Raw genomic sequence first — 26803 nt, 5'->3', positions numbered from 1 at the left:
TACACGTAAATAACACATTACAGGCAATTAAAATTAGCTAAAGCTACCTTTAATAACTTGAGCTTCCCCCATTTCTTTATTTATTTATTTACTTGTTTGTTTATTTATATTTTATTTTATTTAACTTTTAGTTTCAGCTAAAAAAAACATGGTTCAACTGTCGCTAAAACTCCGCTCTAATCCTAAATCTCTCATTACTAAATACAAGTGCACTTGATAGGCTGCAGAGACCATTACTTTATACCCTATGTAGGGCCCCTCTATAGGGAGCAGAAAACAAATTAGAACACACCCTTCCTGACAGACCAGCGGTAACATTAGCGAGTCAGGGAATAAAAGTTCCTGACAGCCGTTTTATAACTTTACTTTTATGAAGGGTGAATAGTCAGTCTAGTAAGCATCAGCTGTGATGCAATTAAACGTAAATTAAAGAACAAACTTTAGGTATTTAAACCCTTTATTCTGTCACTCACGCTGAGGAGCGTCACTCGGAACATCCGCCATATTGTTATCAAACATCCAGATACAGTGCGCAGATTAAAACACTCCGGCCTTAAACTTTGTGTTGTGAATAAAAGGTTCCGCTTCACAGCTACATCAAATATAAAATATCCGCGAAAATAATATTATACAGAAATTATGAGAATATAAAAAAAATAAGATGTTCATAAAAACGTGAAAGAAAATATCCAAGAAAACAGGAACATCCATAGCGTACGGTTGGTGAATAAAGTCAATGTTTCACTTCTTTTATTTCTAACCATCATTAATCATTAAATCATTAAATAACCTACAAATAATTAAAAAATTAAATAACCTACAAATAATTAAATAACCTACAAATAATTAAAAAATTAAATAACCTACAAATAATTAAATCAAATAATTAAATGATATAAAAGGGAGAGAAAAAACACCATATGCATTATTATTATTATTATTATTATTATTATTATTATTATGAACAATAACAAAATGGCAGATCTGAGATCAGAGATCAGAGCAGTGGTTAGATCTTTCCAGGATCAACAGGAGAGAGACAACATTTTTTTTGTAAAAGTAGAATGTGTAATTCTTATTATTATATTTTTAAACTCATGCTCTCTGTCTCATAATAGCTCCAAGGTACAAGAACATTTTACACAAAATCGATTTTTCAAAAGGTTTTCTGGGAAATATTCCAATTTCAGTCTGGTCTGTGTTTCAGAAAGAACAAAAAAAAACATACTAAAGCCTTCCAAAAATTTAAAATCTCTAATCTGTGTTTATTATTTCTGACATTTTTAACATCATGCTTGTATCAGAGAGCTCTGCAGTGCTGCGGTCAGGAGTTTGTCCGAGTTCTCAGGGTTTTGTCTGTTTGGTCAGTGCAAGTGTGTGAAAGCGCTTTTTGTTTAATGTGTGAAGTGTGATCTGATCCTTCTTTTGTTTGCATGACTTTCACTGAAGCCCTGACAGAGAGGAAGTTTTACTGCTCTCAGACGGTGCAAATAAATCAGCGGCTCGTTTATTCCCCCCTCAGGTGAGGGCAGGAGGTCAGAGAGTCGCTTTATTGATGACGGACAGCTGGAGCAGCTGGACTTTACTGTGGATTCTTGTGTGAAAGGTAGTGTAGAACTAGTCAGGGCGATATTTAACCTTTAGCTTCGAAAATCATGCATTGAAAACGTGTTTGGAACAGACGCATGTCCAGCAGGGGGCGACAAAGGTCTCTGCAGAGTCACTTCATGAGTACACAATTTATTTTATTTCATAGAGTTGTGTGTGTGTGTGTGTGAGAGACAGAGAGAGAGAGAGACAGAGAGAGACAGAGAACCGAGTGCAGCATTAATATAATCCTGTGAGATGCTGCTGGAGAGAATTAATCAACATCCTTCTGACCAATCAGAGTCCAGATCTCTGCAGCGCTGCTGTGGAATAAAATGGCATTGAACATCATCATATGAAATACCATCACACCCATCATATAAATAATATCCCTCTTCACATGAGAGAGAGAGAGAGAACACTCACACACACACACACACACACACAGCATCTAGGTATCAGTGTTACCTTAAATAGCTGAGGGTAAGAGATAAATGTCACTAGGTTGTGAACTTAACCCATTTTTGGGTGGACGATTGGCTCTGCCCTGGTTTAACTGCCCACTACAGAGACCAGAAGCAGTGTGTGTGTGTGTGTTTGCTTTTGTGTACAAAGTGAAGGGAGTGTGTGTTTGCATTTTATGGCTATTGTGCGGCTGCAGAAATCACAGAGGAGGTATGTATAATGGAGAACAGATGTATTACGGAGGATTGGAGTGGGCGGGGCTACGTGTCCGTGAGAATGACAGTGGACTGGGTGGGACACACATGAATGTAAAGCATTGAGAGAATGGAATGTGTTGTTATAACTACGATTCAGTATCATCTGTCCTGTCACGGAGGACTGTTTTTTTTGTTTCGTTTACACTCACAAACTTTCCCACCGGCTTCCACTTTTATGTTTTGTGGAAATGTACCGCAAACAAAATACACAACCCACCACAAAAATGGTGACTGGACTGAGACTGGAAATCAGTTGAGGCTGGGTTGGGACTGGGGTGGGGGTGGAGGATCCACCTTAAATCGCACAACAGGAGTCTTGCATCATCAATCAAAACAGAGTAGAAATTATTCCTCAACTCACACCTCTCAATCAGAAACATCTTAAATGTGTGTGTGTGTGTGTGTGTGAAGTGAGGAACTGTACATAATGTGAGGAATTGAGTGTGCGGGGCGAATAACCGAGTGTGCGGGGCGAATAACCGAGTGTGCGGGGCGAATAACCGAGTGTGCGGGGCGAATAACCGAGTGTGCGGGGAGAATAACCGAGTGTGCGGGGAGAATAACCGAGTGTGCGGGGAGAATAACCGAGTGTGCGGGGAGAATAACCGAGTGTGCGGGGAGAATAACCGAGTGTGCGGGGCGAATAACCGAGTGTGCGGGGCGAATAACCGAGTGTGCGGGGAGAATAACCGAGTGTGCGGGGAGAATAACCGAGTGTGCGGGGAGAATAACCGAGTGTGCGGGGCGAATAACCGAGTGTGCGGGGAGAATAACCGAGTGTGCGGGGCGAATAACCGAGTGTGCGGGGCGAATAACCGAGTGTGCGGGGAGAATAACCGAGTGTGCGGGGCGAATAACCGAGTGTGCGGGGAGAATAACCGAGTGTGCGGGGCGAATAACCGAGTGTGCGGGGAGAATAACCGAGTGTGCGGGGCGAATAACCGAGTGTGCGGGGAGAATAACCGAGTGTGCGGGGAGAATAACCGAGTGTGCGGGGCGAATAACCGAGTGTGCGGGGAGAATAACCGAGTGTGCGGGGAGAATAACCGAGTGTGCGGGGAGAATAACCGAGTGTGCGGGGAGAATAACCGAGTGTGCGGGGAGAATAACCGAGTGTGTGAGGTGAGCACCTGTGTGTTTGAAGTGAATTAAAATTCATAGCATGCCAGTGTGTTAGCATGTTGTAGATTAGCATGCTAACATCATTCCTCATTTTCACAGCTGTGGTTTGTAGATTATTCTAATACCTATAATAGCAAATATTGACCGCTGCTTCATGACCCTGACCTGTGATGATCGGCACTGAGATAAAAAATATCTCCTTTACATGAAATATGGCAGCTTTTTGTTGACAAACACAGTGTATGATGTTGTACTGGACTTTTTGTAGGCGTGGCTTTGGAGAGAACTCATAGGGAGCACCAAAAGTCTGACCACAGAAACCACATGTTTTTTACCTTTCACAAAGTCCTGACACGCTAAAGGACCGAAATGTCCAGTTGAGGGAAAAAAGAAAGGGACTTTCCTGACTTACTCAGATCACTGCACTATGAAGTGAACAGCTGGAGAGGATCATGAACTGCTCCAGATGTGAAACGTGAACATCGTAAAAAACACTTTGGAAACAATGAGACGAGTCGGTTCTGGTCACATATCTCTGCTCTCGTGTATCTCTGTAGAGCAGATCACCAGCGTGTTCAGGTCCAATGAGCTTCATATCCACTTTTCACTCGTCTTTCAAGGTGACACACAAAGTTTTGGTTTTTCCAAGCCCCGCCCTCTGGGTGTGGTTTTCCCTCCAGGCCACAAAACAGTGTGAGTGAACTGTACACAATGACACATGGAATAAGGGTGGAGTTCCTCACTCTGGGTTCTCAATTAAACTCTTTATGAGTCAGAGAATGAGTAATTTAATGACTCAAACAGCAAACCAGCTCTGAGGGGAAGTGGATTCCAGTTCCTGTTCTATCCATCCATTTATTCATCTCTCCATCTATTCCTTTATCTGTTTCGCCTTTTATCTTCATATATCTACTGTCCCAATACATTATCTCATCCATGCATCCATCCATCCGTCCGTCCATTCATCTTTATTGAAATACATACATATTTATCTTATGTCCCTATTCATCCATCCATCCATCCATCCATCTATCCAGCTTCCAAAGACCTCCATTCATCCATCCATCCATCCATCCATCTATCCAGCTTCCAAAGACCTCCATCCATCCATCCATCCATCCATCTATCCATCCATCTAGCTTCCAAAGACCTCCATCCATCCATCCATCCATCTAGCTTCCAAAGACCTCCATCCATCCATCCATCCATTTAGCTTCCAAAGACCTCCATCCATTCATCTATCCATCCATCCATCCCTCCATCTAAGATAAATAATAACACTGTGTGAGTTCCATCCATCCAGCTTCCAAAGACCTCCATCCATCCATCCATCTATCCGTCCATACGCCATCCATCCATCCAGCAATCTAGCTTCCAAAGGCCCCCATCCATCCATCCTTCCATTCATCCATCCATCCATCCATCTAGCTTCCAAAGACCTCCATCCATCCATCCGCCATCAATCCATCCATCCATCCAGCAATCTAGCTTCCAAAGGCTCCCATCCATCCTTCCATCCATCCATCCATCCATCCATCCATCCATCTATCTATTCATCCATCCAGCTGTCAGTTCTATTCATAGAGATTTCCATGATGTTCTTTGATGATAAATAATAACACGGTGTGAGTACATAGAAACTCATCCTGTTCTTCATTTCTTCCACCAATACCAGGACTTATTTTTGTTATCCTTTCGATTCCTCTCCTCTCACCACATGGATATGATGAAATAGGTGTGTCTCTGTCCTGGTGTAACCCACATGTCCCTCAGCTGGCTGAGCTCTCGCATGTTTTGTCACTCACTGCTGGCCAAACTGCTTGCGAAGCATCGAGGAATGCAGTTTTACTCAGACTAGATGGAGGGAAAGGAAGTGGGCTTGTTATTTTTGGTACATTCTAACTGGGAGGAAAGTCACTCCAGAAACAGGAAAACGCTCACACATGCATTTCCTGTTGATACAGTGACCAGAGCGTGGCATTAGGACACACTGGGTGTGATGGTGAGGCCATCAGTCAGAGACAGACAGCACACAGCATGGGCACTTTGGACTGGCGGCTCTCGAGGCAGGACGGCAGCTGTATAAACACACATACACACACACACACATACACACACACACACACACACACGCACACACACACACACATGCACTTCTGCGTCACGTCCAGGTAAAGAAAACTCTGGAATGACACACAGAATAAGAAATGAAGATAGCAAAGCAAGGAAAGTGACACATCCACACAAAATTCGAATTTGTTTTTGATCGTTAGTGACATAATTACAGAATTCTGCATTCTGATAGGTAAAAAGGTGTTGATTAAATTACCATAACTGCGGCTCTGACAGTATTATTGCTCTAATTATAATATCGTTTCCATAGTAACGGCTCATTCGCATGGAGGTGTACAGCTGATGTTGTACTCATAGACAGTTTAAAAACAGTCAGAAGATCTGTGAGTGTAAGAAGCTTCTTTATGACGTGTGGAAGGAGTCTCCAGTGTCAGGACTTTGTAACGCTCAGAGATGAAACTTAAGATTTCCGACATCTCCATCATGACAGAGGAGTTTGTATATTTTTTGTGGGATCTCTGTAACATGACGGCTGGATTTTTGTCTTGTTCCACAGGTATGAACATTAAACGTAACTATAAACGGATTATAGCGTGTTGGTTTAGATAACAGTCTTGCTCTCTCTGGTGGTTTCTGTGTATAATTGTGGGTTCTGCACGATCAGCTCGCTAGTTTGTTATTGGTTTAAAAGGTGGAGCTCGGCGGGTGTTAAAACAGCAGGATATGAACAGACCGGACTTTGAACAGCATCCTGTGTTTTGTATTTATTTACATTCACTATCCGGTCTGTGATTTATCTCTCAAGACGTTAGAGAGAACGTTAGAGAGATGTTTAAAGAAAATACACCCTGATGTGTAAATCCAACATTAAGCACAGTCTGGATTTGACAGCAGAATGGAGCTCACGCAGTTTTATTGGTTATCTTCACCATAAACAAAGGCCTTAATTACTGCTTCAGCACGTCGCTCTGTTTATTCAGCTCTCCTCAGCTAAATGAACTTTAGACTCTGCGGTTTACTAAATTAACACAGATGGTGAGCACACGCCTCTCACCATTACTTTCTCAGCCCAGATCTAACACTAGGAAATAAATGTATTGTTCTGAAATATGTGCATCATCTTAAAAATATAAGAAAAACATTCAACAATAAAATATGGCTTTATGAAATATAAAAAAAATAAATGTGACGGTTATTCTGAAGACAAGCAGGATGAAATGTTTTAGAATAATGACTTACTTAATTTATTCATTTAGATATTTATTACATTTGGACTAAATGGCATTCTGTACTTTTCTCTTTTCATTTTCCTAATTTTCTTATAAATTAATTAATTGATTAATTGATACTGAACTCAAGAGACAGAGAGTATAAAGTAAAGACAGCTCACAGGTTGAAATATAATAGTGGAAGTGAAAAAATGCCCAACATGGTGCCTGAGTTATATAAGCTCCACCCCTTTGATTACAAGAGCCAATCCATTAATCTGGGCATCCATCCATCCATCCGTCTAGCTTCCAAAGACCTCCATCCATCCATCCACCCATCCATCAATCCTTCCATCCATCCATCCATCCAAATATAATTGTGAAGGTGTAAAAATGCTCAACATGACACCTGGGTAATATAAGCTCCACCCCCTCAATTAAAAGAGCCAATTAGATTGTTAGTAAAGACTTAATGAGAAAATAAATGATGATTGGTGTTTGTTTTCTTTGTTTTCTTTGTTTCAGCTGTCTGATGGAAATCCAGGCCTCGTGTAGAACTCTTTGCTGCGTGACTTTACATTAAGGACGCTATATAAGAGGAACACTTTAATGCAGCATCCCGCAGCACCACCAACAGCGTTCCTCCATCAGGTGACGTTACGCAAATAGCACAAAGCTGAAATGCAAATTCTATGGAAAACTTCTCAGGAAACAAAGAGATGTTCTGTGTGGACCAGAACAGGAACAGATCACAGAACTTTCATCAAGCCTGTTCAAAACTAGGAGTTGAATTTCTCAGAATCTATGAATACTGACTCCGCCCCCTCCTAATACTCCGCCTGTCTGTATTTTCCACTGTGCGTTTATTGCTAGGATTCGTGATTCGGATTTTTTATTTCGTCTGAGTCCAGAGTTTACGTGTGAAATAACGTTGGCTTTAACAGAAAAAAACAAGCTGCTGCACACTGCACTGTGTTTTAGTGTCTTTCCGTAAGACTGCATGACTCACGCTGATGACATCATCAAACCACTCTTAGTGGGCGGGACTTCCTGAACTTTCTGTGTCACTGTCTCAGCTGGAGATCTCAGTCTCTGAGACTTTCACACTACTGTATCATTTAAAACATTCTCACATTGACCCCTACCTGACCTGTAGGGTTTATGTGCCCCTGCTATAACCTGCCACCTGGTGCAGTCTCATAACCTTTGACCTCTGAGTGCACTATTTATACTCTGAAGAGAAGGTAACCTTCTCACCAGAGTAACCAGAGTGTTTCTCTAAGACTCCAAGTAAACACCCATTTAGGAAGCTAAGAGCCCATAATTATGTAATTAGGAAATGTAAACAACATTACTGAGCATGTGAGACTCCTTCAGTCCTTTAGGTGTCTGGGGAACTCTGAAAGTGCAGAACCGTACAACTCACAGGTTCTAGACCTCAGAGCTGAAGTGAGTCACTGAGTCCTGCTTTGTTTTGCATTACACAGAAATGTGCTCAGAGCTCAAACCGTCATGTTGTGAAATAAAACTATGAGAGTCATTTCCTACTGTCTGAGAGCAGATTAAGGCCAACTGAGGAAAAGTTAAAGCCTTATATTCACTTCCACGTGAACATCAGGTTCAATTTCATTTGTGAAGTTAAACATCTGTCGCTTAATTACATTTAAAATATAGTAGCAATATTTAAAATATTGTAGCAGTAAAGAAGGTGTGGCCTCTGTGCCTCAGTAGCACTAATGTGGGTGAAGCCTCTGTGCTTTAGTAGCACTAATGGGGGTGTGGCCTTTGTGCTTCATTAGCAGTAAAGGAGGTGTCGTCTCGGAGTTTCAGTAGCAGTGAAATAGGCATGGCCTCTGTGCCTCAGTAACAGTAAAGGAGGTGTGGCCTCTGTGCTTTAGTAGCACTAATGGGGGTGTGGCCTCTGTGCCTCAGTAACAGTAAAGGAGGTGTGGCCTCTGGGCTTTAGTAACAGTAAAGGAGGTGTGGCCTCTGTGCCTCAGTAACAGTAAAGGAGGAGTGGCCTCTGTGCCTCAGTAACAGTAAAGGAGGAGTGGCCTCTGTGCCTCAGTAACAGTAAAGGAGGAGTGGCCTCTGTGCCTCAGTAACAGTAAAGGAGGAGTGGCCTCTGTGCTTCAGTAACAGTAAAGGAGGTGTGGTCTCTGTGCTTCAGTAGCACTAATGGGGGTGAAAGAGGCGTGGTCTGTGTGCGTCATTAACAGAAAAGAGGTGTGGTCTTTGTGCTTCATTAGTAAAAAAGGAGGTGTGGTCTCCATGCCTCAGTAACAGTAAAGGAGTTGTGGCCTCTGTGCTTCAGGTGCAGTAAAGGAGGTGTGGTGTCTGTGCTTCATTAGTAGTAAAGGGGGTGTGGTCTCTTGGTTTCAGTAGCGGTGAAATAGGTGTGGTTTCTGTGAATGTAGAGGTGTGGCCTCTGTGCTTTCCTGACCAAGTTAAAGGCCTGGGTCAGTCTGACTGGAAGAGGCGGGAACTCTCTGCCTGTTTTTAATGTTTTAACATGTGGGAAATTTCCAGACTTGTGTCGACATTTATGGACGTTTTTTCAGGCTCATTAGAGAGAAAGTTGGAGAACTCACACCGTTCTGGAAACCTCTCTCTCCATCTCTGCCCTCTGTCTTTCTCCCTCTCTCTCTCTCTCCCTCTCTCTGTCCCTCAGGAAACTCCGGGAGCCAGAAACCTGTGAACACAGGATAAGAGTTGATTATCTCTCACTGCCTGCAGACTTTATATCCACATTATACTGTAATAAATTCATATGCCTCCATTTCCATGTGACGTGTTTACGGGTTCTCCTCACGGGAACGCTCTTGTGAGATGAACCCTAGGCAGCAGAGCGGAGAGTTTCGGAACGCTGCTGTGGCTTTTCAACAATTTCCTCAGTGAGTAAATCCACTGGCCTGAGCTTCCTGTCATTCCAGTCAGAAACAGGAAAAGGCCTTACCCTTCTTCATCCGTACTCGATCGGCGTGGAAAACCACAAACACACCGGCACACAGGAACGCCCGCAGGACTGAGGAACGAAGGAAGAAAAATACGGGAGCATTATGTGACTTTTTGATGCATTTAACCACATGAATGTTAAAATATCGTATCCCAGAACAGTATTTATAATAGATACTTATAGACAAACACATTACAGTACATATAATAAAGCTGAGGGTGCCAAAACTTTTGAGTGATAGTAAATATCAAGTGAGGAAAAAAAATTCCAGTGGGCTGAGAGTTCAACCCACCCTGAGTTTAGTGTAGAAGCAGCACTGAGAATGTAAGCTGGCTGTCAAGAAACCTTGAGACATGTCTCAGAGAGCTTCTCAGGTCCTTCATCAAACCTGCACGTGTATTAAACTCTAGGAGAGGTGAAGAGCTTCTTGGGTGAGAAGTTTGGCAGACAGGTTCCTGTTAGAGTTCTTCATCATGAGGAATCCTTTGCTGCAAGGCTGTGGAAGAATGATTAGTTTGAGTGAAGCAGGAGCTTTACTGCAGACACGTGTTCCTCCTCACATCTGTCAGGACACTGGTGTTCAGGAGAGTCTCGGTGGGATATATTAGGCAGCAAGTCAACATTTTGTCCTCAAAGTTGATGTTAGAAGCAGGAAAAATGGACAAGCGTAAGGATTTGAGGGAGTTTGACCAAAAGGACCAAATTGTGATGGCTAGACCACTGGATCAGAGCATCTCCAAAACTGCAGCTCTTGTGGGGTGTTCCTGGTCTGCAGTGGTCAGTATCTATCAAAAGTGGTCCAAGGAAGAAACAGTGGTGAACTGGAGACAGGGTCATGGGCGGTCAAGGCTCATTGATGCACGTGGGGAGAGAAGGCTGGCCCGTGTGATCCGATCCAACAGACGAGCTACTGTTGATCAAATTGTTAATGCTGGTTCTGACAGAAAGGGGTCAGAATACACAGTGCAGGACGGGTCAGGACTGTTTTGGCAGCAACAACACAATATTAAGCAGGTGGTCATAATGTTATGCCTGACTGTGTGAGCTCATCTTCTGACCATGATATACTTTGTTTTGTCCTAGAAATTCTTTCTGTCCTGTTTGGATGAACATGGACCGAACACGGACATTCCGTGACCGTTTCTTCTTCTGTGATTTAGATTTTTATAATAAACTCACCCGAGCCACCAGCTGACCACCAGGTCTGTTTCTGCGGACGTCTTCTGTTTACCTGTAGATTATATCGCACCTTTCTTCTGTATAAATACTCCCTGTTGACTTCAGTAAATTCTAACAGTCCTACAGCAGTTTCGACTTTATTCAGAAGGCTTGTCTTTTTTCCCTGTTCGGAATTATTGCTCTTTTTTTCTTGTGTTAATGTTTAAACTTTCTAAATAATATCTTTCTCACTCGATAAAGAGACTTTAAAAAAAATTCAAAAATTTTCTTGTCTCTGCCTCCTCCCCTGAACAATTCTATTGCAGCTCCACCCTGTGTGTGTGTGCGTGTGTGTGTGTGTGTGCGCGCGCTCGTGTTCCATATTTTTCTTTTAGTTGGAGAGGAGGAGAGGAGGAGAGGAGGAGCGCGCGCTTTTCACGCCCCACTCTTCACTACTACAGCCGAGCAGCACTCACGTTTCTGCGCTTTTTTTCCTTCTTAAACTTTTGGTGTTGAACCCTGCAGTCTCTCGGACACATTCTTCTTCTTCTTTTTCTTTTTCATCTTCATCGTTTTGGGATTCCACTCCGGTAAGTCGATTTTAATGAGCGCGCGCGCCTGTTTAAAGACTTTATGACAGTGATAGAGTTTTGCGCAAAAAAAGAACATAACAAACAAACAAAACAAACATGAGGACTTTTTCTCCGCTTGTGTGTGTGTGTGTGTGTGTATGTGTGTGTGTGTGTGTGTGTGTATGTGTGTGTGTGTGTGTGTGTGTGTTGGGTAATTAGTCATATTGTGTATTTCAGCCAAATTCACTCCTGAGAAAGGGGCGTTGTTCCCCGCGCGCTTATACAGCAAGCTTGTTATGCAAATGAGTTCAGTTTATGCAAATGAGATGGCGCTAATTAACAAAGTGTTTATTCTGCTCCATGCACGAGACCTGTTTACAACGCAAAGTATGCAGACATTCCTTCCATATGTTTTGGGGTAAATTGAATTGTTTAGAAGTGATTATAGACTGTGGAGGGAAAAAATGAGTGAATGATTAAAATTGATTAAAATAAACAAAACAAAACAAACTGTAAACAGAATATGAAGTGAAAAAGTTTGACAAAACTTTACATAAAAAATGTGTTTATACTAACTGTCCAACATGTAAAATGTCGCCCCCTGGTGGCAGCAAGGCTGCTTTACAGACTCAGATCATCATCGTCATAATAATAATAATAATAATAATAACAACAACAACAACAACAACAATAATAATAATGATGGTGATAATGATGATGATGATGATGATGTTGGGTCTAAAGCTAGAACTGCATCTGCACCAAATACACAGTTTAGTGTTTGTCCACTTTTCAAAGGATGTTTCTGTAAAATGAACTGCGTCCATATCCATATCCGTGCCTTACATTAAATAAAACTCTTTAAGATGTACAGAAAGTTGTTTGTTTTATAAATACGCATTGTTGGAGTTGTTGTGTGAACAAAGATGCAGGTGATTATCTCTGCCTCGTGGATTTGCATGGAAGAAATTTTGCATATCAGGAATCGAATCTCAGAAAGCCCTCTCTGTCAATGTGTGTGTGTGTGTGTGTGTGTGTGTGATGGGGCATGCGAGCCTTCAGAGCCTTCAGCACATTCCATAGTGGTGTGTGTGGGGCGTTTTTTTTTTTTTGTTTTAGGGGGAGTGGATGGAGAGAGAGTCTGTGTGTAGAGTGTGTAGTTGGGGGTTGGTTGGATTTCCGGACTGCAACACAAACACGATGAGCCGCAACACTACCATCCGGGCGACAGGATCCCACCCAGGCTGCTCTGGGGGGAGAAAAAGAAACTTCAGACGGGTGAAAACACTCGCAGACTGAGCTGAGAAGTTGTGTAGTGATGCTCTGCATGTGTGTGTGTGTGTGTGTGTGTGTGATCACGTTCACACACCAGAGCTCACAACATCAACTCATCTCTGGAGACAACAGAAAAAAATGAACAACTCTTCCTTATACAGAATGATGCCCAAGTTCAAGTCTAAGATCAGATCAATGTCTGATTATTATTATTATTATTATTATTATTATTATTATTATTATTATTATTATTATTATTATTATTATTATTTAATGTGGAACTGAATATCAGAATAATCATCTGATTGTAACTCGGTGTTATTTAGATTAGATCTGTTCCGCTAATCTGTTCCCAAAGCAGTGTAACACACACACACGTTAAACAGGTCTGCCCTTTGTAGGGCTTTGTAGGTGTGATAAACATGTTGCTGTGGTAACAGGAGCATCCTTAACCCGTTCAGACCGCTATAACGACTGTCTTGGCCAATCAGAGGCGAGCTTCTGCGCCCGTGTGCAACGTTTAACGTGAAAACAGGTTTCAACACATTTACACTACAATAATAATATTTATCATAATAGTAATATTTTTTATATTTATCATAATATTTAATCTGTTGAATACACCATTATTGAAATTTTCCAATTTAATATGGTTTTTAAAAACAATTGTAAGTATCTAATAAGTTAATACTGTATTACACGTGAATAAATGTATAATTATAGTAATTATGTAAATAATAATAATATGCATTGACGTATACATTAGATTAGCAGAATAATGATTAATAATAATATTATAAAACACGTATCATATTTTATGAGAGAGACACCCAAAGCACCCTTAAGGTGCATGATAACACGATATCGTGTGTGTTGAATTATTCCTGAGTAAAATTCCTGATCCTGATTGGTTAATTGATTCTCAGGCTCGTGGAGGCTAATTACACACCGAGGACATGAGCGTGAGATGAACAGTTTAATGGTGTTCAGCTTCGGAAGGTTTATGGTTTATTTTTCCTGGATGCGATGTGCTCTGGGAATCTTTCGGAACTCTGATTTTAGAGAAGACGGGGCCTGAGCGTTCCCGGCGTTCCGGGGACTCAGTCATGCCGGAAGAGGGACTTGCTGAAAACGCACTTTTTTCTGCAGCCCTTTGAATTCCATGTCAACACTTTTCGCTCGAGAGAGACGGCAATGTGATGACCCATCAGTCTCCCGCTCGGATCTGCGGAAGCATTTGCATTGCAAAGCGAGAGTCACAGTTGCAGAATGTGTCATTAGTGTGGCAGCGCCGAGGAAAAAGGAAGAGCGCGGTGGAAAAAATGAGGGCGACGATCCGCTCAGCCTCTGCCGCATTCTTCCTCTGATAAAAAAGAAAAACAAATTATGAATCGAGGGCAGGACGTCGGGTTCTTTCTCTGAGTCTGGGAAAGCTTTCGGGAGGGAGGAGGCGGCAGGCCAAAATGGGTTTTCAATATGAAAATATTTTCATCTGTTAACACTTTAAAGTGCTGGGTGTGGCATGTGAACAGAGTGACAACAAATTGCTTGGGTGTGGCATCAGACGTCATGTATTACAAAAAAAAAAAAACAAGGCTTGAAGTAAAATTCTTGAAGCTTCTGGCTACAATGATGTTCCCTGTTCCTGGCTCAGACGCACAAGAGCGAAGAAACGGAAACGGCCCTCGTGAGGGTGGGGGTCTAGCAGACGCAAAAACAGACGTCCACTTAAGCAGGATTGAGGGACTTGCTTTCTTTCTGTCTAACACACACACACACACACACACACACAAGGAAAATTAGCTGCATCTGGCATGTCTGAGCTGTTTTGTTTATAAATGAGGGGACTCTGAATACTCAGGGTATTTTATTTGTGCTCACATGACAGAAATTAGTGGTGTTTTACACACCAGCTCCTGGCACGTCCAGCCACCATCGGTTATTTTCATGAAGAGACTAAACAAACACAGGGGGAAATCACTCAGATCAGAGTTCCCAGTCTGTTTATTCCCTCTGATCCCACGTATTATAGGCAAAATTCACAAATTTGAAACGCCCCGCTTCCTTGCACGTTAGCGTAATACGTTGCAGATGGAAAAGCCGAATGAAATCCTGCAGTGGAGTCCATGGGAAGCAGCAGGAAGCTCCTGACCAGGCCCTCTCTCTCTCTCTCTCTCTCTCTCTCTCTCTCTATCTGAACATCAAAGGTTCTGGAGAAGATCCAAAAAGCGTGTGAATTAAAGTTCCCTGCTCCCGCGGGCTGTAAGAGTCTGGAATGCTGCACGGAAAGGCTCAGAGTGGATATTGTGCAAAATAAGATGGAAAAAAATGTGCCCAGAGTGTCCTAAATCCACAGTCTGTAATGGAGGCACAGGGCTGAAATAATGCAGCATAAAGCTTCATAAACCTTCAGATGTATTTATTTGGCTGAAAGTTTCATCTGAAACGACTTATAAATACACCGAAACTGTCAGAGGTCCACGCTGCAAACAAACAGAATCGGAAGAGTATGATGGGGAAAAAAGAGGTGTAATAAATCAGTGAATTCGATGTAAAACAGATCTACTTTTATGAGCTGTTAGTTACTACAGGCTCAAGCTGAACAAGTTGCTGCAAATCCGCTCGGAAGCAGCCCAACAATTTTAACTATCCACACCAGTCTAGATTTTAAACCAGTCCAGTCTCCAACCAGTCCAATTTCATACTTTCAGCTTTCCAACCAGACCGATGTTTTCAAGCTAGCTCAATTTTCCAACCAGTGCAATCTGTAAACAGCGCCATTTCCACATTTTCAACCTAAATTTCTCAACTCAGATTTGGTGGGAAAACCAGAATCCATCCATCTGATCTTGATCTCACATTAAACTGTATTACTTCTGTAACACTGACAGTCTCCATCTGAGGAACTGGACCATATCTGACCGGTCGTTCATTTTTACTGGAGAAGAGGCAGTGCTGTTCCATACTGCCAAACATTACTTCCAGAACGTCAGCAGTCTGTACTCCAGGTGTAGAGCTGATCATGTGAGGGTTAAGGGCCTTGTCCTAAAGGGTTAACAGCAGCTTAACCACTTCCTCCTGCCTCATGTTGCTTGGACAGTGAATAGATGAGTAGATGAGTGACAGAACTTCTTAAAAAACCCTTTACACGCTGTTATTCCGAGCACGGTCATTATTTCTCCTCGTGTTACTCAAGAAGATTTCTCCTTTGTGTTAATCCCACACTAGTTCCAGGTCTGCAGCGGGTGGGGTTGAGGTTACTACGAGGTTACAGTCCCCGAAGCAGAACTAGCTTTGTCTCCATGCATTAAAACCTCAAGGCTGGCTGCCTGCCAACTCGGGCTTTTGTGTTTTCTCCAGAAATAGGTCTGATCGCTGCACACAATACGACACCCAGAGGAACAACGAGGAAGAGACAATTAAAGAGGTCAGGAGCAGCTCTCCGAGTCTCTGCTTTTACACATTCTCTAATCAACAGCACTGGAGGTTTTGGGCTATAAAAAGTGAGGCTTTTAAACGTCTGCGGGCGTCGCTCAGGGCCGGTGAAAAGGCACTTTGTCCTGAACTGTGCTCTGGGACAGAACTTCAGTTTGGTAAACAGAAAGGTAATTGGTGAAGGTAATTGTCCTGTAAAGCTGAGTTTCTTTAGCCCTAGGGAAGTTAAGGCCATGATTACAGGCAACAGAGAGTATTCTGGAACGCAGAAGGTTCTAGAAAGTCCTGCTTTTCAACAGCGGTAATTTGAACCGCTGCCATATTACTTGCACAAGGAAATGGCAGACGTCTTCTTCGTTAAGAGACGTGACACGGACTCGTGCTTTTTAACATCTCACACTTAATTAAAGCCAGATTAACGATATGAATATATTTCGCTTCGATCTTTATTGCGTCTCTCGTCACGGCCTTGCTTTCTCTTCCCGCACCGCTTCAGTTCATCTCCGTTCACGTTTCCAGGAGAAGAAGAACTCCGCACGTTCATTCACAGCAATTTGTGAAACGACTCACGTCTCATGTTTTTCCTTCCTTCCCTGAGCTCCGAGTTGGAAACTGTGGACTAAACCCGCTGACGCTGGATACCTAAGAGCTGAACGTCAAGACCGCAGCTGCTGTAGAGCTAAGCGCTAAAACATTTACTGCACGGATTCCCTCAGTAGGGAAACTCTTTTTCCATCCGACTTTTTTTTTCTTTCTCTCGCTCTGACACATCTGGGTTATTAGACACGTCTGAGCTCCTAGCTTTAAAAGGTCATGTGGTCCTTTACACGACTTTGAGAGATGTTTTGCTACCAAGCATCAAAACCCCAGATTTTGGAATCAGCAGGATTTGGTTTGATCTCTTAGAACCCTGAGGTGCTCCACTGGGGAAGGAGTCTCCAGTGTCAGTGCTTTGTAACATCTTCGGGACAGACGAGTTTCTATGACAATAAAAAAAAGAGGCTCTGGTGAGGGAAGGGCTGTTTATAGCTGCTGTAGTGTATGTGTGAAAGGAAGTATTAGGTGTAACTATAAATGGACAAAAAAGGTAATTGTATATAAATTCTTGTGGAATAAGTGAAATAAAACACTTAAAATCTCACTGTAGGAACTCGACAAAGCAGTTTTATTCCATTACACCGTAAACATTCGATGATCGGAGAAGATGATATAGTTTTATCACCAGGATTCATGTCATAAATATTCTCCTAATACCGCAGAACATCTCAGACGTCTTCCGCGAGCTGAGCCACGCAGGGATCTCCAACATTTCTTCCATGAGTGCATCGGCCAACCTGGAAGCAGACTTCTGCGGCTTTTGTTTTATGAAAAAAAAAACCCCAGATGAAACAGCCGAGAGCCGAGTCAGCATTTTCCACCGAGTAGGACAAGAGGAGAGAGAGACTGGGGCAGATTAGCAGCTGGATTCGTCTCACGTCTGTTTATTTGTTATGTAGACAGACGAGACTACAGACTCTGAGATCCTGAAAAGGTGTAGACTAATCCCGGGAACTTTTTTTTGAGGTATACTTGTGGGTTTTGGTCACGGCCTGGTGTTAGAGGAGGTGTTTATCTTCAGTGTTCGTTTATTTTAAGAAGCTAGCCGCTTATATTCAGCTTTATTTCCTTTTTCTTCTTCTCCTTTTCTTCAAACATGCATTCCGCGAAATCCGGCGTTCATACGGCCTGTGTTTCAACTTCCTCAATTTTTTCCCGTCTTTGGTGTTTCTCTTTATTCTCTATTCTCTTTCAGTCCTTCGTTTTGTTCTACTTTTATTCTCCTTCTTCTTCTCCAAGCCTCCCTGAGTTATTTTCAAGTCATCCACTTTCTTTACTCCTCTCGATCTTTCTTTCCTTTTTCTAACAAGCTGAGTAGAGTAGAGTAGAGTTGATGTTCTGGAGAACTCAGTTCTTAAGCTGTTTTGGATTTGGAGCTCAGAACCTTCTCATGAATAGAACAGAACCCACAGCATCACAGACTCCTTCATGCTCTTAAAGCTCCACAACAGCGTCTTTGTTTGGTTTCAGTCGTGTTTGCTAGATGATCGTCCGTCACTGTGTTTTGCTTCAGGTGCTGTTTTGCTTCTCGGAGAGTTTTAATATCAGGAATTTCCTCCTGTAAGTTGATCTCGTTGCCACCTGTGGAGATTTTGGCGACGTACTGGACAAAGCGACACTGCTGCGCTTGTTTTGCCTCTGTGGGTGTCGTCTGAATGTCAATTATCACAACCTGAGACGTTGTTATTTCAGCGATCCGAGCCGTCGTTAGGATCTCAGCGCCTGGTCCTGGATTCGTTTCATCGGTAAATAAGATTGGAAAAGCCGCTACGTCCGCGTGACATAACAATAACCGCAGTAAGGAGTTGAGTTTCAGCTTTGCTTTCTTTCTACCAGTGATGAACTGTAGATGGAGAAATAATGACCAATGTATCAAATAAATAAGAAAAAAACCCTTCAGGCTAGTAGCAGCATTGTAAGATTTTTAACCTGAGGTAGGGATGAGTGAAAGATTCACAACCATACATGATTACATGGAGGGAAAAGAGATATACACATACATAGGCTTTACAGATAACTCACAGTATAATTTGTATAGAATTTGGTCTGAAACATGAATGCAAACTTTTTCATGTAGTAATTCACAACAAAAAAAATGTTCAGTTTCTTTGATCCGACATGCGCCGGAGTTCAGAGCCAACACAATGATATGTTTGCATTTTGGTTGCCCTGTTATTTTTTTCCACCCCATTGTTTGCATTTCTTCCCTCCACTTAGCCCGGCTCCTCCTCTCGAACCCTCCTACGTCTCTGTAGTAAATCCCCAGAAGGCGGCAGCTGCGTAAATTTAGACCATGTGCAGAGCGAGTCTGTACCCAACCTCCATCCTCATGCTGTATGATCCTCCCCAAAAAATGTAGAGGTTTAGCAAACCTTGCAGCCGGAAGGGGAGGAGGAGGAGAAGCTCGGGGTCGAGTCTCAGTTCTCAGAGCTGACGACCTTCATGGCTCGATTCCATCATCCTCTCGATTTAAAGTCAGCTAATTACCAGGTTCTTCAATTCCTTCATCAGAATTTGGTGTTGGAGCGGATAAACCTCACCTGCACTGCAGGAAGAGCCGTGTTTTAATCCCTGTGGTCAACGTTTACCTCATAATTAACGTCCAGAGAGAATCCAGCTTCCTGTCCTGTAGGGCGTGGCTTTACGTTATGACAATAATATCATATCCTGTGTCATGGAGATGATATCATGTGTATGATATTACATTAGCCCTAGTGGACAAATCATGAATGAATTAGCGTTAAAAAGCTAAAAGCAGCTATGAAGGATAATTAGCTCAAACGTAGGTGTGTTAATGCAGACTGGGATAAATAAAGGAGTGTGATGGAGTGTATAAGTGGGTGGTGATGGTGGTGTGTTGTTCCAGCATTGTATTTTACTCCGTTTTATCATTATTTCTACATCCTGTTGTGTTTCTATCCTAAAAATATTACATAAAAATTTCTAGCAGCATCCATCTCCTGAGAAACAGAAAAACTGATTGGAACATCATGAGAAGAAAAAAAACGGTGACGTGTAAACCATCAGCTTACTGATCTCATTTCTCCGCCTGAAGAAGAAACCCGGATTCATTACTTCCTCGTTCACACCCAAAATCCACACCTAAAATTCTCAACTGTCACTGAGTCTGGAAGAATCTGTCACTTTCTTTCTGTTTTTCTCTTTGTAAGCAGTACACACACTCCTGTAGCAGTCTGCTCGTCCAACTTAACTGCTTTTAAACCACAAAAAAAGTTTCTGGATTCCTGTGAACTGACAAGCAGACATGACAGACGAGTTCTGCAGCTGCTGCCACGCTATAAAACTGCTCTTGTGGGAAGTAAATTACTATTAAAAGGTGTCAGAAGAAGCAGAGGCCATGTGCGAGTGGTTCGAGAATGACAGAGTGGGCACTTCTGGATGTTCTGTATTTGAAAAAAAAACAAAACAAAAGTGTTTCCTGCTGAGCCGTGTATTGTAAATGTCTGGTTTTAAGAGTTTCAGGATTAACAGACTTCTGGATGGCTGTTATGTGAAAATACTCCACACTGGGGTGGTGTGATACGGCACAATGCACAGAGCCTTGTTCATTTTTATGAAACATCATGGCCTGGTTATATATACAAAGATCAGGTATAACATTAAGACCACCTGCCTAATATCGTGTTGGTCCCCCTTTTGCTGCCAAAACAGCCCTGACCCGTCCTGCACTGTGTATTCTGACCCCTTTCTATCAGAACCAGCATTAACTTCTTCAGCAGTTTGAGCAACAGTAGCTCGTCTGTTGGATCGGATCACACGGGCCAGCCTTCTCTCCCCACGTGCATCAATGAGCCTTGACCGCCCATGACCCTGTCTCTGATTCACCACTGTTCCTTCCTTGGACCACTTTTGATAGATACTGACCACTGCAGACCGGGAACACCCCACAAGAGCTGCAGATTTGGAGATGCTCTGATCCAGTGGTCTAGCCATCACAATTTGGTCCTTTTGGTCAAACTCGCTCAAATCCTTACACTTGTCCATTTTTCCTGCTTCTAACATCAACTTTGAGGACAAAATGTTGACTTGCTGCCTAATATATCCCACCCACTAACAGGTGCCATGATGAGGAGATACTCAGTCTTATTCACTTCACCTGGAACTGCTCATGATGTTATACATATCACATTATATAACATCTGGATCTGTTAATGAACAAAATGTTCAGTGGCTTCTCTTTTTTCTCTTTTTCTTTTTCTTTTTTTTAGAAAACTAAAGCAGCTTGTCATGCTACAGTGTGTGCTTGTTGTATAACTGCTTGTTAAATAACAGAATGCTGTTATTAAAATGGAACCCATTAGACCAAGCTTAGATCTGGAGCTGCTGCCAGAGCCGAGCTACTTACTGTAAATTCTAAAGAATAGTACGTTCATAAAAATTCCTTCGTTAGAGACCCTCTTAAAGATTTAATATCATGAATATCTTAGAAGAGAATTGCTGGCTGGTGAGGTTTTAATTATGAAAGTGGTTTTGGTTGAGGAATTTCTACTATGAAGGCGGCCCATGACGCTAAATATAAACAGCGTACAAGTCGACCCGGTTCCACTGGCACGGTTTCTTCAACACGCTTGTAGAGGAAGAGAAAGGAATTTGATCTGTGCACTCCAGCTCCTGCTGGGTGGAGGTCTAATCTGCACTATTTTTATTTTCTCCCAGTCAGATGCATATTTTTGGTTCATCCTTTCTCACGTACAGCGAGTGCAGCGGTTTTCACTCGACTTTCCCAATCCATTTCTTTTTTTTCAGAAGAGAAAGACAGAGCGAATCTGCAGAGTGAGAATGCTGACACAACATCATGTTGAGCAGAGAAAAGTCATATTTCTACAGTAATGGAAACCAGGTTTTTTGGCTTAGGTATAATAAGTGTCGAATTGTGATGCTACTAAAAGCTGAGAACTTTAGGCCACGTCTACTCCTGGAGAGGTTCGGGGTTTAGAATGTGAATATATGTTTTTGTCATGTCAGAGCTGACTGAAGAGACACCACTGTGTTATAACTTGGACTCCAGCACAAAAACGTCAGCTCTGCTTTTGAAATGTTATTATTTCCCGGATGTGAACTTAAAGGGTCACAGAGGTTTGTGCGTTTATTCAGAGGAAGCCCATGAGGCCATGCTGAAGTCGGGATCTCGAGGCTTCAACAGCACTCGAAGCCAAATCCTCCTCTGAACGTTGTCTCAGACGTGAGCTCAGAGCGAGCGCTGCCACAGCATGACCTCATCAACTTTATGGCGGAACAGTGTGCTCTTGGGCCGAACGGCGTGTAGGTTGGGGAATTCTCCAAATATTCCGAAGCACAGCTCGCGATCAGAACGGCTTCGTGTTTAAGCCAATATGCTCAATCATTCATCTTGTTTTTGTGTCCATTTGGCGGTCACACAGCTCTCACTGTAATGAGATCTCAGCCAGTTTTCTTTATTGCACTCTGCGAGATGAAGCCGATAATTAGAACATCTGGGAGCAGAAATTGCCCGTTTGGCTGTTTGTTTTTTGCCCCTGGAGGAGCGAAAAGTTTTCTCAGTTCCATATGTAGACAATTAAAAGGTCGAAAGGTCTGCATGAGGCATGGCTCTGGTGTGAAATAATCAGGAGGGATGGAGCGTCAAGGAGCTTGCTGCAGGGCTTGGTGGGTTCTTCTGCTCCGACACACCTGATTCATCAGCTAATAAACCAGCTGCTGCAGGTGTGATGTGGAGCTGAAGCTCAAAACTCTGAATTTCTATTTTCAGTCTACTTGTTTGACAGGTGCTTTAAAAAAAAATACACAGTACAGGAAGGAGTTTGGAACCAACTGACCAGAAACATCTGCAAGCTTCTCAGGACTGCTTCACAGAGAAGAAACAAAGCTGTCAATCAAACTACAAACTCATTTCAATAAACTTAAAACCCCAAGGCATTTCCACTGCATTGTACCTTTGGTATAGAAAATACTGACTCTATAGGCTTTTGGCTAAAAAAAGAAAAAAAAAAAGGCCAGTGTCAGAGGTTCACAGAAATCAGATAATGATTAAAAGATCTAAACTGGTGCAAAAGAATTGGAACACCATGGTTTCTTTTTGGACCAGTGTCTGTTTTAAATAATAAGAAGCACCGGTCTCAATGCGGTCATTAAGGTTCATATGCTCTGAAGATGCACTTCTTCTGAGACGATTCCTGGGTCTTCAGAGTTAACAATCAGACCTTCTGGTTTCTGACCCAGTGCTACACAGTGCTGGTATCACCAGCTACTCTTCAGTTACAGACTGGAGGAACTAGGTTCTGACCAGTGACTTTTTGCAAGAAGCTGCAGTGAACCAGTGACGTTTTCAGGTCAGGGAATGTAAGGTGGACATGTAGTAGTGGGTTGAAGACCAGACAGACTCTTCAGTGGATGTTGAGTTGAAGGTGATCCTTCATGCAGGTTGAGATGTTTACCAAGGGAAAGGTCACATGGGACCAGCCAGAAGGTGTGACAATAACAGACGTGTCCTTGCATGATGTTTAGAACCAGGTTTAGGATCTGATCTTCATGCCAATGTTCTTGTTTCCTTCAGGTTAGACCCACCCTCCTGCTCCAGTGTCAGCCATGTTGGTGATTTTGGCTTTCATCATCCTCTTTCACATTATTTCAGCGATTCTGCTTTTCATAGCAACAATCCAGAATGTGAGTATGTGGTCAGGGTCTGGAGTCCAGTCCTTTCTTCTGTCCTGCACTCTACTTCCTGTCCACTTTTCAGTTCAAATGACTTAAAACTAAACCATAAGGAACCTGGATAAAGTATTAGAGAATGAGGAGGGTTATTTCTCAGGACTAGATGATTCTTCTGGAGCATTTCTTCATGTTTTACTATTTCAGCAATAATTTACTGATTAATGTAAAATGGATGGTTCTGCCTCTTTCAGGCTTGGTGGTTTACAACAAACGGTAACTTCTACACTGATCTTTGGTACATCTGCAACGTCACTTGTGTAGGGACTCCAGGAAGTGCCTCCGAGGACTCAGGTGAGTTCCCAGACTCTCAGACACGACTGATTATAAATAAAGGCTTGTTTCCAAAAATATAAACAGATTCCAGTCACATTCCATAGGTTTGTAGAATTGTGTAGAAGAACCTGACCCTTCTTTCTTATTTTCTTTTATCCTTCCGTTCTTCCTTCTTTTCTTTTATCCTTCCATACTTTCATCTTTTCTTTTATCCTTCCTTCCTTCCTTTCTTCCTTCCTTCCTTCCTTCCATTTTTCCTTCCTTTCATTCCTATTTCCTTCCTTCTGTTATTCCTTCTATTCTTCCTTCCTTCCTTTCATTCTTTCTTCCTCTCCCTCTTCCTTCCTTCCACCCCTCCCCAGGATATCTTCAGGCCGTGCAGGCTGCCATGATCCTAGCCACGATCCTGTGCTGCGTGGACTTCTTTGTCTTCATCCTCCAGCTTTTCCGTCTGAAGCAGGGCGAGAGATTTGTCTTCACGGCCATTATCCAGCTCTTGTCCTGTGAGTAACATGGAGGACAGCAGATATATTTATCGTCTTTAATGTTGAGTGATGGTGTAAAGTGATGAGTTACAGCCACCACCTTGGTGTTGATTATTTTCCTGTGACACCGCCTATGTCTCTGAGTGTTTTAGAACACATTAGTTTCATTTAGAGATACATTTATTGATACAAGTTCTCACAGATGTTACCAAGAAATGTGGATGTAGGAGCTTAGTGGTTAAAGTGTTGGACTGATGAGCAGAAGGTTGTGAGTTTGAATCCCAGGTCCACCTAACCCTCCTTAACCCTCAGATGTGTAAAATAAGATGAAAATGTAAGTCTCTCTGGATAAGGGTGTCTGCTAAATGCTGGAAATGTAAAGCATAAACTCCTTTATCCTGGACATCAGTAAACTTCCTCTTACAGTTTTATCTCAGACTGTTACTGCAGACTCCATCCTCAAACATCAACAACTCCCTCATGTCCAGAAAAAAAATGTGGATTTATGTGGAGTGTGTGCCGTCTCTGTGAATGAGATCTTACTACAGAACATCGAAATAGAACTAGACTCTATTAGAACAAGTGCAGTTATACACTATATTGCCAAAAGTTTTGGGAGACCCCTCCAATTCGTTGAGTTCAGGTGTTGTTTTTCAGGGGTTGGGCTCGGCCCCTTAGATCCAGTGAAAGGAACTCTTAATGCTTCAGCTTCATACCAAGACATTTTGGGGATGACCCCTTCCTGTTCCAACATGACTGCACACCAGTGACCAAAGCAAGGTCCATAAAGACATGGATGAGTGAGTTTGGTGTGGATGAACTTGACTGGCTTGCACCTCAACCCCATAGAACACCTTTGGGATGAATTAGAGTGGAGACTGTGAGCCAGGCCTTCTCGTCCAACATCAGTGCCTGACCTCACAAATGTGCTTCTAGAGGAATGATCAAAAATTCCCATAAACACACTCCTAAACCTTGTGGAAAGCCTTCCCAGAAGTGTTGAAGCTGTTATAGCCGTAAAGGGCGGGACAACTCCATATTACATTCATGCAGGTAAAGACAAACGGGCCAGTTTTGGTTGCAGTGTTCCAATACTTTTGGCAATATAGTGTCTAAACATGCATAAGCATCAGCTGTAAATAACCCAACACCTTCTGACCAATCAGAATCCAGAATTTAACAGCACTGTGATTTAAAAATAAGTTTTTTATTCCTTTTTGGTTTATTTCCCCCGTATGCAGCGCTGTGTGTGATGATCGCCGCGTCCATCTACACGGCCGAGCGGACGGGTTTCCAGGACAAGCGTGTACAACAGGGGGACTACGGCTACTCCTACGTGCTCGCCTGGGTGGCCTTCCCCATGACGTTAATCAGCGGCCTCATGTATTTAGTGCTGCGCAAGCGCAAGTAGACGCCTTACAACAGCCCACCTCACACGGCTGCCACCTTCGCCGACAGAATTTATTGTGTAAATAATGTTGTTTTTAAAATGTGGAGATCCAAAACATTGTCAAAATATAATAACTAGGGGGAAAAAAGAGCATAAAAATACTGGAAAATAATACGTCTTTCTTCTGTACTACACAGATTAACCCTTGGAAAATTTTAAGGATTTAGATTTAGAATTAGAAATAGCAAAACCACTATTTAGGGTTTGTTTTTTATTTTATTTTAGAAAGTATACAGAGTAAATTCGGCTTAATAATTACTTGACCATTTCTAAAAAGTCAGATAAAAAAAAAAATCACGCCGCCGATTTGTGGGGCACTGCATCATACTTGAAGCTGAACAAAGCGGGGCCAGGGGTGTGCATGACACCGATTTTGTGAAAGTTTTATATCTTCTTAAAAAACTAAAAGTTGTAGTTATACTGCATGTTTAATTGTTACCTGTATTTAGCTTAGCCTTGATATTAAAAGTAGCACAGATGCTAGATCATAGGCAGTGTAATAAGCTTAGAGTGAAAGATTTGGGATTTTTGGGGGGATTTGGAGATAAGATTTATGTTTGTTTTTAATTTCTTGTGTTTGACAGAAATGTTTCAAATAATTTAGACCTTTATTTATGTTGTTTTTTTTTGTATTGAAGTATTATTTCATTGAGCTTGAACCCGTTTTACTGAAGGCTTTTTTTTTTTTTTAAATGGAGTGAAATGATAATGGCAGCTTTCTCCTTGTTTTTAATCCGTTTTGCTTGTTTCTTTTAAGATCTATCCAGTTGCCTGTATTTCCAGTGACCTGTTCTCTTACTTGGGCTCGTTTTCTGCATTTTTGAAGTTCAATTAAATGTATTTTACTTTAAAGTCCTCGTGAATTGTTTTCCTGGAGTCTTCCCTCATTTTTACTTTGCTTCTCCTTATTTCTTACATTTGATTTTTTAGGACTATAAAATAAATATGTAAAAGGTATAAAATGCTGTTTTTTTTTTAATGAAATCATGATGGTAGCTTTTTTTGCGAGTGTAAACTTCATGATTTCACACACTACTATAATGATTTCCGATCCAAACTTAACTTTTTTTTGTTTTATTTGTCTCATTCGAGGTCATCACATCACTACATCAGCAGAATTCCTCACTCTCTCTCCTGCGTACCTTTCGTACACCTGAAGCGTTCTCAGCTCTCTCCACT

The 26803-nt window shown here is 42.1% G+C and overlaps 2 protein-coding genes and 1 long non-coding RNA gene across 12 annotated transcripts in view; 1 reads left to right on the top strand and 2 right to left on the bottom strand.

Annotated features, from left to right (window-relative positions):
• Nucleotides 1-4445, bottom strand: part of nubp1 (nucleotide binding protein 1 (MinD homolog, E. coli)) — a 33455-nt gene extending 29010 nt beyond the window's left edge. For 5 of the 7 annotated variants that reach the window (XR_009207285.1, XM_058416454.1, XM_058416463.1 and 2 more), the window contains exon 1: nt 474-527. Coding sequence is in view for 5 of the 7 variants with exons in the window: in XM_058416454.1 (XP_058272437.1) it covers nt 474-519 (46 nt within the window). In the remaining 2 variants the exon portion in view is untranslated. Of the gene's footprint in view, nt 1-47; nt 99-473; nt 528-3843 lie in introns of those variants that run through there. The other 2 variants (XM_058416446.1, XM_058416432.1) reach the window with 2 other exon arrangements.
• A 184-nt stretch (nt 4446-4629) lies between these two features.
• LOC131369648 (uncharacterized) lies at nt 4630-11193 on the bottom strand. 4 transcript variants are annotated; one of them, XR_009207310.1, is made up of 3 exons: nt 9961-11193; nt 9525-9737; nt 4630-9404 (listed from the first exon to the last, which is right to left on the bottom strand). It is a non-coding gene; the product is annotated as an uncharacterized LOC131369648 (long non-coding RNA). The 4 variants fall into 4 exon arrangements; XR_009207315.1 differs by having other exon boundaries at nt 9669-9737; XR_009207298.1 differs by having other exon boundaries at nt 10848-11193.
• A 26-nt stretch (nt 11194-11219) lies between these two features.
• Nucleotides 11220-26479, top strand: emp2 (epithelial membrane protein 2). Its single transcript, XM_058416519.1, has 5 exons — nt 11220-11416; nt 23259-23368; nt 23608-23707; nt 24052-24192; nt 25416-26479. Exons 2-5 carry the CDS (start codon nt 23291-23293, stop codon nt 25583-25585), a joined length of 489 nt encoding a protein of 162 aa, XP_058272502.1. The 5' UTR covers nt 11220-11416; nt 23259-23290; the 3' UTR covers nt 25586-26479.
• The last annotated feature ends 324 nt before the right edge of the window (nt 26480-26803 follow it).

This window comes from Hemibagrus wyckioides, linkage group LG02 (genome assembly GCF_019097595.1).
Source record: "Hemibagrus wyckioides isolate EC202008001 linkage group LG02, SWU_Hwy_1.0, whole genome shotgun sequence".
NCBI classification, from domain to species: Eukaryota; Metazoa; Chordata; class Actinopteri; order Siluriformes; family Bagridae; genus Hemibagrus; species Hemibagrus wyckioides.
The sequence above is the reverse complement of the archived record's forward strand: the minus strand, read 5'-3'. Positions and strand labels throughout refer to the sequence as shown.

Excerpts from the sequence above, each read along its gene's own strand:
- emp2 (XM_058416519.1), top strand. The coding sequence starts at position 23,291 with ATGTTGGTGATTTTGGCTTTCATCATCCTCTTTCACATTATTTCAGCG. Across the intron at positions 23,708-24,051 it reads AAGTGCCTCCGAGGACTCAG|GATATCTTCAGGCCGTGCAG; the intron begins GTGAGTTCCCAG and ends ACCCCTCCCCAG. Across the intron at positions 24,193-25,415 it reads CATTATCCAGCTCTTGTCCT|CGCTGTGTGTGATGATCGCC; the intron begins GTGAGTAACATG and ends CCCCGTATGCAG.